The sequence below is a fragment of the Octopus bimaculoides genome, chromosome 9, assembly GCF_046866305.1.
Source record: "Octopus bimaculoides isolate indiv1 chromosome 9, ASM4686630v1, whole genome shotgun sequence".
Taxonomy (NCBI): domain Eukaryota; kingdom Metazoa; phylum Mollusca; class Cephalopoda; order Octopoda; family Octopodidae; genus Octopus; species Octopus bimaculoides.
Window position 1 is genome coordinate 962,045 of NC_142936.1, and position 12,921 is coordinate 974,965.

The 12,921-nt window shown below is 36.9% G+C and overlaps 1 protein-coding gene across 2 annotated transcripts in view; it reads left to right on the forward strand.

Moving 5' to 3' along the window:
* Window positions 1-12,921, forward strand: part of LOC106871298 (E3 ubiquitin-protein ligase UBR3) — a 39,616-nt gene that overhangs the window by 8,797 nt on the left and 17,898 nt on the right. For both annotated transcript variants that reach the window (XR_008264835.2, XM_052970344.2), the window contains exons 7-19: window positions 785-1,013; window positions 1,916-2,095; window positions 2,684-2,817; window positions 4,094-4,192; window positions 5,804-5,959; window positions 6,160-6,288; window positions 7,250-7,302; window positions 8,015-8,154; window positions 8,965-9,113; window positions 9,650-9,719; window positions 10,051-10,147; window positions 11,531-11,678; window positions 11,969-12,061. Coding sequence is in view for 1 of the 2 variants with exons in the window: in XM_052970344.2 (XP_052826304.1) it covers window positions 785-1,013; window positions 1,916-2,095; window positions 2,684-2,817; window positions 4,094-4,192; window positions 5,804-5,959; window positions 6,160-6,288; window positions 7,250-7,302; window positions 8,015-8,154; window positions 8,965-9,113; window positions 9,650-9,719; window positions 10,051-10,147; window positions 11,531-11,678; window positions 11,969-12,061 (1,677 nt within the window). In the remaining variant the exon portion in view is untranslated. The remainder of the gene's footprint in view (window positions 1-784; window positions 1,014-1,915; window positions 2,096-2,683; window positions 2,818-4,093; window positions 4,193-5,803; window positions 5,960-6,159; window positions 6,289-7,249; window positions 7,303-8,014; window positions 8,155-8,964; window positions 9,114-9,649; window positions 9,720-10,050; window positions 10,148-11,530; window positions 11,679-11,968; window positions 12,062-12,921) is intronic.

Consider the following 12,921-nt stretch of genomic DNA (forward strand, 5'->3'; position numbering starts at 1 on the left):
CCACACAGCCACACCTGCAACTACTCCAGTTTCAACCAACCCAGTTTTTTTTTTCCTGTCCAAATATCTTTGCTCTTTTAAGATGTCATTTGAGAGAGATTTGGCAGGGAAAGCGTCTGTTTAGTAGTTGATTGATTTCCGTGACTTGTCTTATGTAAACCGTGACAAACAGTAATACCAGTTGTATGCTGGGGATACACAGCATGAATTGAGCACTGATGGAATCATCATTACTGGTAACCAGTGATTTAGCATATTTACGAACACTCCTCACCGAGCATATTGTAGCTGCTTCCGCCATTGTTGCGTCCCACTGAGTACCATCTTCAAGCAGGCCATGTTTAAGGCAGATTTTCTATATTTGGGTGCCCTTTCTGTTGCCAACCCTCGCTTGTTTTTTAGCAAAGTAATATTTCCCCTCCATGCCCAAACATGTTCATGCAGAATTGTGGAAATAGGGGAAACTGCATGTATGACAGTGGCACTCATTTACAGCTGTCATGTGATGTCAAAACAAGGAGACAGCAACACACACACACACACAAACACACCTTTCAATTTCTGTCTCCCAAATCAACTCACAAAGCTTTGATCAGCCCTGGACTATGGTAGAAGACACTTGCCCAAGTTGTCAGCAGTAGGACTGAACCCAGAACCATGTGGTTGGGAAGCAAACTTCTTACCACACAGCCAACTGATAAGGGTTGCGAGTATTTTCTTCTGAGGGTTTCCGGTGCTCTGACTGTTTATCAATGTTTTTTCCTTGTTTTACTCTCATTAACAGCAAGCATTTACAAAGGCTTTTGTCCAACACTACAGTCGGGTCTCATTGGTTGTGGTCAAGTCTAAAGACCACTATGCAGTGGCACATCGTGTGGTCCACATCAGTGTTCAGTTGTTCAGCAACGAAACGTTAGCAAGGACCATGTGCAAGGACTACAACCTGCTCTACATCCTTGTCTTCAGTCTACGCCACATGGTGGAATCGGTTTTCATGCAGAGTACATTACAGAGTAAGTTCTGTTTTATTATTTCATTTCATTTTGTAATTTATGAACAATGGTGCCATTACGTATGATTGTTAATGGACCAGTCTCTGATTCCCTGATTGTTTGGTAGTAAAAACCACTGGCACAGCATCAGTTACAATGGAGAGTGTTTCTTGTTGATCTGATCAGTGAAACAGCCTGCTCGTGAAATTAACGTGCAAGTGGCTGAGTACTCCACAGACACATGTACCCTTAACATAGTTCTCAGGGAGATTCAACGTGACACAGAATGTGACAAGGCTGGCCCCTTTTGAATTACAGGTACAACTCATTTTTGGCAGCAGCGTTGATTGGAGCAATGTGAAATAAAATGTCTTACTCAGAGACATAACTGTACTGCTGGGAATTGAACTCCTGCCTTCACTGGTTGCAAAAAGAGGAAGAGAATGTCACCAGCTTTCCAGTTTGCTGCTCTTTTATACAACCTCGTTGATCTGCGTCAGTTAAAGACACAAATACAGTTTTTCACTCAGAAGATATTGCTCAACCTAAGGTTGTATTAGAAACCCCTTGTTCAAGATGTTGTGTTGTTAGATTGAACCTGAAACCACGTTGCTAAGCCAACTTGTTCACCACACAGCCATACTAGTGTACTTGTTTTTGTCTGACAATTATTATTTTACATAAAACTGTTTCCATTCTTTTGCACATTCATGCATTTGGACAAAATTCTTGGCTTCATTTAGTTATGGCTCTTTACATTCAAAGTTTCTATCCCATCAAACTGCACTTTACCTTTCGTCCTTCAATTGTCAATAAAGTACTGTTCAAACACTGCAATCAATGTAAATTGATTGTTCTGCTTGTATCTTTTTTCTTTTTTACCCCTGTTTACTAAAATTATAAAGTTTTCTTTCATCTTTCAGACAATTTCAACAACTACCATAATGTTGTCGACTGTGATTCTAAAGCCATGAAAGATCATTGTTATTGGCCGATTGTTAGTGATTTGATCAACTTGTTGTCTCATCATACCATTGCCTTGCAATTTATGGAAAATGTCAACTTGGTTAACACATGGCTTTGCTTGCTTGTTTATTTCCAAGGTAAACACTTTTCTTGTGTTATGCGATTTGTGTGTGTGTGTGTGTGTTAGTATTTTTTACCAATAGAGTGTTGGGGAGAGATCTTGTTTAATGAAAATAGAAGTGGTTTCTAATTAATCTATTGATTGACTTACAAAAATGAGACTAAAGCTAATCGGATATCTTCTATACGTATCCAGTGAGTGATGTGTGCATAAGTTTTTTCTTTCTTTTAATTAGAACATTCTTTATCTCATCATCATCATCATCCTCATCATCATTTAACATCTGCTCTCCATGCTGGCATGGGTTAGGTGGTTTGACTGGAGCTGATGAACTTGCACCAGGTTCCAGTCTGATTTGGCATGATTTCTACAGCTGGATGCCTTTTCTAATGCCAACCACTCCAGTATAAAAGTTACAGTGGCATATACAAAGTAATGATTTTTATCGATTGTATTAAAAATACATTTTTGATATCAACTGATTCATAGTGGAACTTTTAAGAGACATTCTTGGAGTTGTATCAAATTACTTCTTTGATACTAACAAATAAGGAGTTACCATTCCAAATCTGTTATTTTGCTTTCTAATTTTTTTTCCTCCTAGGTTGTAATTTAAATGAACGAGAACTTACTCAGCATGTTGAATTTGAGCCAGATACGTATTATGCTGCATTTTCTGCTGAACTTGAAATCTCGGCATCTCCAATGTCGTATTTGATCTCTCATTGTAAGGACAGTGTAAGTATTTCAGTTTGGCTTCACTTTGTTGCATTTTCTGTTAAACGTTTGTTTCTCTAAATGAAATTTATAACACTTCTTGTTAATTGATTTCTGTTAGGAAGCAAACTTCTTAGTCACACGGCCAGGTGTAATATCAGGAAGAAGAAAACTTTTTAATATTATTTTTTCATTCTCTTAAAATCATAACTTTTGATTTTTTTGTTTGTTTTGTTTTCACCTTGCAATTTGGCTAGCAAGTTCTGTCTCCAGCAAAGCATGATGCAATATTTTTAGCTACATTATTTACATTTGACGGATATTTGTCCTCATCTTGTTTGTTTTTAACACAACATTTCAGCTGATATACCCTCCAGCCTTCATCATGTGTCTTGGGGGAATTTCGAACCTGGGTTCCCATTCCTAAGGTATTTTTTGATGTTATTATTATTCAAGTCACTGCCTGGAATTGAACTCGGAATCTTGGGGTTAGTAGCCTGCACTCTTAACCACTACACAATATGCCCACGGGCATATAATAACATTGAAAAATACCTTAGGAATGAGAACCCAGGTTCGAAATTTCCCCAAGACACCTGATGAAGGCTGGAGGGTATATCAGCCGAAACATTGTGCTAACAACAAACAAGATGAGGACAAATATCCATCAAATGTAAATAACGTAAATAATGTAAATAATTCCTCATTAGTTCTAGCTATATTCATAGAAACCAGAAACAAATGATGACCTAAAAGATCATGTATGTCTGTGAAATAGAAAGAAGGGATTCTGTTTTGGGCAGGGAGGAAAGAATATTAAATTTGCATCTCTTGCATTGGGCATTCATAATTCATATCCATGGTATATTTGGTTGGATACTAAATTCTACATGCCTTCCTTCATCCTATTGGTTGCAAGTCATGTTTCTGCTTTTTTTTCTAAAAACAATTTCGTTTTCAACCTCTTGCTGAGATATATAAACCTAATTCAAAAATGTCAAAATTCTAACATAAATCTTTGGCTTTGCCATTATGGATTTATCTTTTACATATTGTTTCCTATTTATTCTATTAATTGTTAAATACCAAATAGTCTTGTAAACGTCCTTGTTTTATCATTTCGTCTTATTTTTCTCTGTTTTACTCATGAATTCACCAAGAGTATTATTTTTTTTTTTGTTTCAATAATTTTTACTTTTGTACAAGAATTTGTAACAATACATTACAGCTCTGTTATCGTGAACAATAAACTTTACAATTAACAATTAATTACACCATAAACTTTGTCTCGTTATAGAAAACTGCCCATTGTACAAAAGCAATAGTCGCTGCTTGTCTGGAAACTCTTGAAGATTGGTTTGAGTCGATTAATTTTGATGCAAATAAAGGCGACAAGGTGAGGCTCTTAATTGTTTTATCTTTTCTCAGTTAATTAAATGTATTTCTGTAGAATTGACATTATTTGTGAGATGCTCTGTTGTCCCCTTTTTATGTCCCCTTTTCTGAACTCTTATTTTTAAAATGTATTTTGTGTTGTTTTGATTTGTTTGTGTTCATCTCACTCTGTTTGTGTCTTTTATTTCAACTGTGGCTTACACATTGAACACATCTACTTTTCACATATTTGGGGTTGCTCTCTTTCCTTGCATATAGGTATGTGTATATATATGTGTATATATATTTATATGTGCATAATGTGTATGTGTGTTTGAAGAGAAACCCATTCAACACAATGGCAACCTTTTACACAATGATAGTCTAAACTTCCTTGTTCTTATATATATATGGTGCCCCAGCATGGCCATGACCTTAGGGCTAAAATATATAAAAGAATATATATATGTACAGTGTGTGTGTTTGAAGAGAAAGTCATTCAACTCAATGGCAACCTTTTACTCATTGCTAGTCTGGACTTCCTTGTCCCCTGTTGGGCCCTGTCTTGTCTTTGTCTTACCTGCTGCTTACAACAGTCATTTTCTGTTCTTTGCAACACATAAACTCTATCCCAATCTATCTAAGCTTACTCAATTCATCTGTCTCTCATCTTAACTAAACCTTCAGCATGTCTCTCGCCTCAAACATTTACTATTAAGAGGTCTTTCAGTTCTTCATTCCTTCAAGAGCGTTCGTCTGGAAATTCTTTTATTTGCAAATTTTCTTGCAACCATTAACTCCAACTGATCAAGTTGAATATTAACGATACTTCTTCAGTTTTCCTCATTTCAAAAAGGACCAAACAGATAATAGCAAATGTTCATCTGCCTCTGGTTATGAAAATGGAGTGGGGTACTAAGATGATTCTTTCAAAAATGTTTGACTTAATTAAAGCTCAAAGTAATTGTCAATTGTATTGTTTATTTAATAACAGGCTGTAGTTATGGAAAGTTTGTCTTTGAAGTCATACCGGAACTTGTGTTGTTAAGTATTGTCCATAATATTTGTGAATGTAACTTTACTGAAGTAAGTTATTCTATCTGTAATACGAATGCAATTAATTTCAGATTGATTTTTGTAGAATTCTAACTTTAATGAACATTAAAAACTATTTCGAAGAACTTGTGAGCCAATTCCCCCAGAAAATAACAAATGACCTAACAATTTGTTTTTGTGAAGTCTTTGATGTAAATTAGAACTGGTGATGGTGTCACATAAAAAGCACCCAGCACACTCTGTGAAGTGATTGGTGTTAGGAAGGGCGTCCAGCTGTAGAAACCATACCACAACAGACTCTGGAACTGGATTTTCCAATTCCTATTGAGCCATCCAACCCATACCAGCATGGAAAATGGATGTTAAGTGTTGTTGAGGGTGTACTTAGAGAAAATTGTTTAAAATGGCAAAAATTTAGTGAATGTCATTTTCCTTTGCTTTGGAATGAAATAACATATTACCTGAAGTATATTTTAATAAATTACTGTGAAAATTGAACATTTAAAACAAATTTATTGAATATTTTGATGGGAGATTAATAAGAACATTGAAGAAATGTTATTTTTATTTTCTTCAGACAAGTTACCTGCAGCTGGCTTTCCACTTGCCTCTTCATCGTTATCTAGCTGTGTTCTTGGCTTATGCTGTCCAACATCAAGCTGTACCTATCACACAAATGTTACCTTTCTATTCGAAGCTGAAGAACTTGTTGATGTTTCCACTGCGTATTCAGGTAGGAGTAATGCCAGTTTAATAAAGTTTGTCCAAAGATTGCTGACCCCCAGCACTTTCCTATCACACTCGGTTGACCATTATCATCACCATCAACACTACAAAAATGCATCGAAAGGGTACGCGCACACACACACACACACACACACACACACCTGTTGTGTGTGCATTCTTGTATAACACTCATATTTTTATTTCTAGGCTGGAATTGCTGAAATCAATGCTAATTTATGGCTAAGAAACGGTCTGCAGATCAAAGGACAGGCGATGACATATGTCCAGTGCCATTTCTGCTATTCTATGTTAGATGCTGATCTTTACCTGATACAGGTGAGTGTTGATGACATTGCTGTTTCTTTCTCATTCTAAATTTTTGAATTCCTTCAATAATCATTGTGCTCTACCTTTATTTCTTACCTCTTGAATTTTGCAAATTTTCCCTACCTGTGTTGAATATATAATCTACTTTTCTCTAACTCTTTTAAAATATATTTTACCTAAACAAATGCAATATAAATACTGAGCTGTATTTTGACAGCTGGGTGTCGGTCCACCTGCCGATTGAAGCAGGGCTGGTGCCAGTGTTTGTCAGACGAATAAGTCATAGTTGATATCTCGTATCTTACCCGTATATCGCCATCAACATAAGTGCATGGTTTGAATTTATAATCTTGCAGAATAGAAATTCAATACTTGCACTAATGTTTTTAATTTTCTAACATAAAAAAGCATCCATGCTGGTACTGTTTAAAAAGCTCCTGTGCTGGTGCCACTTAAAAAGCACCCAGTGCCCCTCTATAAAGAGGTTGGTGTTAGGAAGGGCATCCAGCCATAGAGACCATGTCAAAACAGACAACTGGAGCCTGGCACAGCTCTCCAGCCTTGCCAGTTCCTGTCAAGCCGTCCAACCCATGCCAGCATGGAAAATAGACATTAAATGATGATGATGATGATGGTAACTCTATTATTGTATAGTTGGTTGTACAAGTAGTATGAGGTACTAAACTACTGACTTATAGAGACAAGTATTCAAACTTTACGAAACATTTGACTGAGGCACATTCTCCAATTTCCCTCAGCTGCTTGGATAAATAAGGAGGTGAACATTTTCTCCAAGTTATTACCATAGCATCCAGCTTTTTTTTAATAAGTAATTGTTCTGTTTTGGTCCAACTTTCACAAAAGCAGACCAACACTGTTCACTTAAAATAGATGCAAAAAATGTATTCTGCTAATTGCCAAATCACTCAGGTTGTGTTATTTCAATTATTATTATTTTTTGCCACTTCAGGTATGTGCAGCCCATCTCCCACCTAACGAGTTTGTGAGAATTGTTATTGAGAGGTAAGCCAGTTAAAAATCTGTTTTCAAATTCCACTCTTTTTGATTTAATTAATAATGTTTGTACCTTGTTAGATACTTTGCGACAGTTTTGTTGTGGACAGGCTGATCTAACTATTTTATTGTGTTTCTGAACAAAGTAGGAACGAATGGAACCAAAGTAGAGAGAACTGCTTAGTCTTTCCAATATTCCTTGAGAACATGTCTGGCCACAGAGAAATATTACTTTGTTTGGAAGCAGACAAGAGTTGGCAACAGGAAGGGCATCCAGCCATAGAAAATCTGCTTCAACAAATTCTGTCTGATCAATAGAAGCATGGAAGAAGTGGATGGATAATGATGAGGATGATGAGACTTATTTAGTGCTTATTACCTCAGTCTGTCTGGCTGATAACTGGTTTCATTCCTCCTTCACAGTTGACTGATTAATATTAAGATGGGTACTCAGTCATAAATGATGTATTCCAACAATGTTCAGTCTGAAAATATTGACATTTTTAAATCCACATCAAGGCTATTGTTGGAAAGTGTAGGTAAAATAATTATCAAAAATTGATGAGTGATTAGTTGCAGATGCTTTATTTTTTTTAATCATTCTATTCATTTTGTATAAAGATAAAAAGAAATTGCTTAAGCTTTTAGATGTCTAGATAACATCTTTAGGTATGGCTAGTTTTGAATCTAGCTTCATATTTAATCTGTTTGTCATTTTCAGCTTTCATCTTACAAACTGGCTCTTGTTATGCCCTAAACCAATCAAAATTGGTTGTGTATTGGAATCCGAACAAGAACTGGCATTAGTGGAGAGTGCCTTATCTTTCCTAGCTATGTTGCAGTCCGTACGCACCTATCTGGGTAAGTTTAAACTTTATTCACTCAAACCCATCATCTTTTTTAAATACAGGTTCTGTTCCCAATAGCCTCACATCAACCAACATTTTGTCAGAGAAAATTGGTTGGTAGAAGCTATGTGGAAACTTAGTGTATATTTGTGTGTGTGTATTGTAGTGAAGGCGCATGGCTCAGTGGTATGAAGTGTTTGATTCCCAGAGCGGGCTGTGTGTTGTGTCCTTGAGCAAGACACTTTATTTCACGTTGCTCCAGTTCACTCAGCTTTAGAAATGAGTTTTGATGTCACTGGTGCCAAGCTGTATCATCCTTTGTCTTTTCCTTGGGCAGCGTTGGTAAGCCAGGAGAGGGGAGACTGCTGGTATGCATGGGCGACTGCTGGTCTTCCACAAATAACCTTGCCTGAATTTGTGATGTAAAATAAATAGCTTTGCATATTCTCAAAAACTGTTTTTGCAAATATATATTTTTGGAGCTGACCATCAATCAATCATACAGAAAGAGATGGCACCACGTCAAAAGCACCTGTGCCAGTGCCACATAGAAAGCACCCAGTACACTCTGTAAAGTGGCTGGTGTTAGGAAGGGCGTCTGGCCAGAGAAACCTTGTCAAACAAACTATGGAACCTGGTGCAGCTCCTGTCTAACTGTCCAACCCATGCCAGCATGGAAAACGGATGTTAAATGATAATGATGATGGGAGTAGGCATATACATGTGTGAGTGTGTGTATTAATCTAAACAAATGCTATAAATATTAATTTCTTTTTCTGTTAATTGTCAAAGCTGTTTGTAAATGTTTGTGTTTCATCAAAAGGTCTCAGTGAGAAGGAGTTAGTCCGTGTTGAGATGGTGGCTTTACTTTGTGTGAATGACCGCACACACAGCCAATTGATGGATTCAATGCCTGAGAAGTCAGGATTAGCTGTTCATGAGAAATATTACTTTGAGTCTACCTTGAAAACAGTAAGTCATTTTTTTCCCTATGTCCATTTACCATATTTGATGGCATAAAAGAAGACACACACAGTCTATTGAACACATCCCAGCACATTTCCAGCTACAAAAGGTTTCCAGGGTATTAAAATATCGAATATCGAACCCTTCGTTCAGATTATTCTTTGAAATCTGACGTTTATTTATTCTCCTTAATTTCAATGAATCCGGCATTATCTCAAAGCTTCAAGATCTTGATGTGATTATTTATTTTTCAGAATGACATTGTAGGGTAGGTATGAAAGGCCAGATTAGACCAGTTTGAATATAAAACATGGAGAATTTTTGGGCTGGATATGACCAGTTTAAATGCTAAAGGGTTAATAAAACTTCACATATAGGACCCAGGGTGATTTTTTTTTTCGTTTTTTTTTTCAAAGACATTTTTAGCGAGGCAAAAGTGTATCTAATATGCCATCATTTACAAAGATTTGCTCTTAAATCTGTTCCTTAATCCACTCTAAAATGTTTCCAGTTGTAATATTGTAGTCTATATTCTGTTGTAGGTGGCAGATTACAAAGCACCAGTTCTTGAATCTGGAGGAGGTTTACAGCAAGGAACCTATGTGCCAAAAGGTACGGAGGGTGTTTTCTTGGGTGCTGGTGTATATTTCATCTTCTGTAATGTACGACTGGGTGGTCAGAAGTTCAAACCTTACTGTGGAAAATGTAATTTTATTCATCATGGTTGTCTGATGGGATGTAATGAATTGTGTCAGTGAGGGAACCTCTACATCGTTTTCAACTTGCTAGAAGTAAAAGCTGAATCTCCCTCAAATCACACTCTACTGTATTTCATAAGAACACATTGTACATTATAGTCCTAAATACACTATGCTGCTTGTGAAAATAACTGAGATCATCTTGGTGAAGGTGTTATAAAACTGTGATGTTTCTCTTTCTGCAGGTTTTCTCTGGGATCAAGAATTTGACCCTATCCAAGTGTCAACTCGAGCTGTCTACAAAAGAGACATTCAATCTGCCATGGACCGGTACCATGCCTAGTAAGGAAATGTTCTGATAGTCTTTGACATAATTCCTTTGTTACTTCTTCAGGAATACTAAGATTCTCTTGTCTGTTGTACACTTCCTTTTAAATGCTTTATTTTCTAATTATCATCAGGTGTCACATTTCTATGTATATTTATGGACATATATGTGTGTGAATTTTATGGGCAAATTAAATCAAAAATCAGTTTAAGGTATAAATATGTGCATTTATGCATCACCATCATCAGTTAACATCCGTTTTCCATGCTGGCATGGTTGGATGGTCTGCATCAGCATGGTCTTTACAACTGAATGCCCTCCTAACGCCAGCCATATTACAGAGTATACTGGATGCTTTTTACGTGGCATCAGCCCTGGTAAAGTCACCAAGACAAAAAAAAACCCTTAAACTGGTGACTTTCTGCCAGGTGATTAGAAGTTAAACTATGATGGAGGGACAGAAAGAGTCTGCTGTAGAAGAGATACAGCAGACACTTGTATCATCGTCAGGATATGTCATGTTTCTGCGAATTGACCAACTTAGTACAAGAACAAGCTTCATTAACCGGGATTAAATGAAGATCCAACTCAATTTTCCTGATGAAATATGACAATAAAATGATGAGTTATTAAACTGCACAGGAATTCAAGTCTTCCTCATTTATCTCCCCTTGGTTACAGTTCAGAGCCATCAATTTACTTTAATCATTTATTGTTTTGTCTTTCATCCCAGTCATTAGTCTTCAGCGAATCTGGGTCACTGCCCTTTAGTGGACCCCAGTACTTACTTTTTTTTCGAAGCCTGGTAGTTTATTCTATCTATCTCTTTTGCCAAACCACTAAGTTATGGGGGCGTAAATATACCGACACCGGTTACCCAGTGGTGGTTGGGGGACAAACACACACACACACTCACACATTATGATGGGCTTCTTTCAGTTTCCATCTGCCAAATCTACTCACAAGGCTATAATTGAAGACATCTACCTTGCTGCCACACCATATGAACCCAGAACCATGCTTCTCACCACACAACCACAGCTCTGCTTATTTCGTTCTATATTTCTGTCTTTGTATTTGCTGATGAATTTTAAAAATTAGCTCTGAAGTCTTGATTATAATAAATGTGTGTGTGTGTGTGTATGTGTGTGTGTGTGCATATGTACATACACACCATTTTCTTTTTATTGTTAGAGTTGACTGATCTGTTATTGATGATTGCCTCATCAGTATGACATTTGAGATAATTGAACTGCACAGTCCGTTGGTGGTAATTAACAGATTCCACCTTATTTTCTATCTTCTCTACTGTATACACCTATAAATGTTACGATTTTTATTTAATTTATTGAAGTTGTGCTTTTTTCAATAGAATTTTCTCTTTTGTTTTTCCCCAGTCTTAAGCAAACTGGGAAATACACAGGTAAAAGCCCCCCATGGCCACCGATAAAGATTCCTGGTAAGATTCTGCCAGCTTATGATGGTCTCAGAAGAATGTTACATTGCAGAACACTGCATGGTTTTATCTTCTCTGTTTTGTACAAGGTAATTCACTTTATGTCCACTAATGTTATATAATATGCCTATAACGAATTGTTGTAATATATGTAACATATGGTATAATTATACACAGAGCAAATTTTAACCATTTCAAAAGACATTATGTATTTTGTTGTTCTCTGTAAACTTCCGTCTGTTTTACAGTTTTCAAAATAATTGGAATTTCCACCGTTGTTGCTCATATATGCTGTGTAACTGGGGTGTAACATGGGTATGTTTGTTCTCTTTCTTATTTGCTGCATTTAAAACTCTGCTAAACGTCTGTCTGTTTGCAGGCTATGAAGGAGACCCATATCTCTGAGACTATTCTCTACTTTTGTGTCTTCCTCTTGGAACTGGGCACCAGATTTCCTGCTACTGAAATTCAGGTTTGTCCTCACATTTGATTTGGTCATTTATTTCTCTTCTTCTTCAGTTTGCTATTTTAATAGACTCAATATTTTTAAAGTCATACATCATCATCGTCATCGTCATCGTCATCGTCATCGTCATCGTCATCGTCATCGTCATCGTCATCGTCACCATCATCATCACCATCACCATCACCATCACCATCATCACCATCATCATCACCATCATCATCACCATCATCATCATCATCATCATCACCATCACCATCATCACCATCATCATCACCATCACCATCATCATCATCACCATCATCATCATCATCATCACCATCATCATCATCATCATCATCATCATCACCATCATCATCATCACCATCATCACCATCATCACCATCATCATCACCATCATCACCATCATCATCACCATCATCATCACCATCATCACCATCATCATCACCATCATCACCATCATCATCACCATCATCACCACCATCATCACCATCATCACCACCATCATCACCATCATCACCATCATCACCATCATCACCATCATCATCATCAGCAGCAGCAGCAGCATTCCATTCTGGCTTGAATTGGACGGCTTGACCGGAGCTGGCAAGACCAGTAGCTGCACCTGACTCCAATTCTCTGTTTTGGCATTGTTTCTACAGCTGAATGCCTGTCCTAACACCAACCATTTTACAGAATGTACTGGGTGCTTTTTACATGGCACCAATGCTTTTTCTAGATTCCTTTGGAGGAATTCCATTTCAGTTGCTTGTATTCATGGTTCTTTTTTGGTCATTAACCAAATTTCATGACCACAGTTGAGGCACCAAAACTGAATTAACCTCTAATTCTTTATAATTAATGTGAGC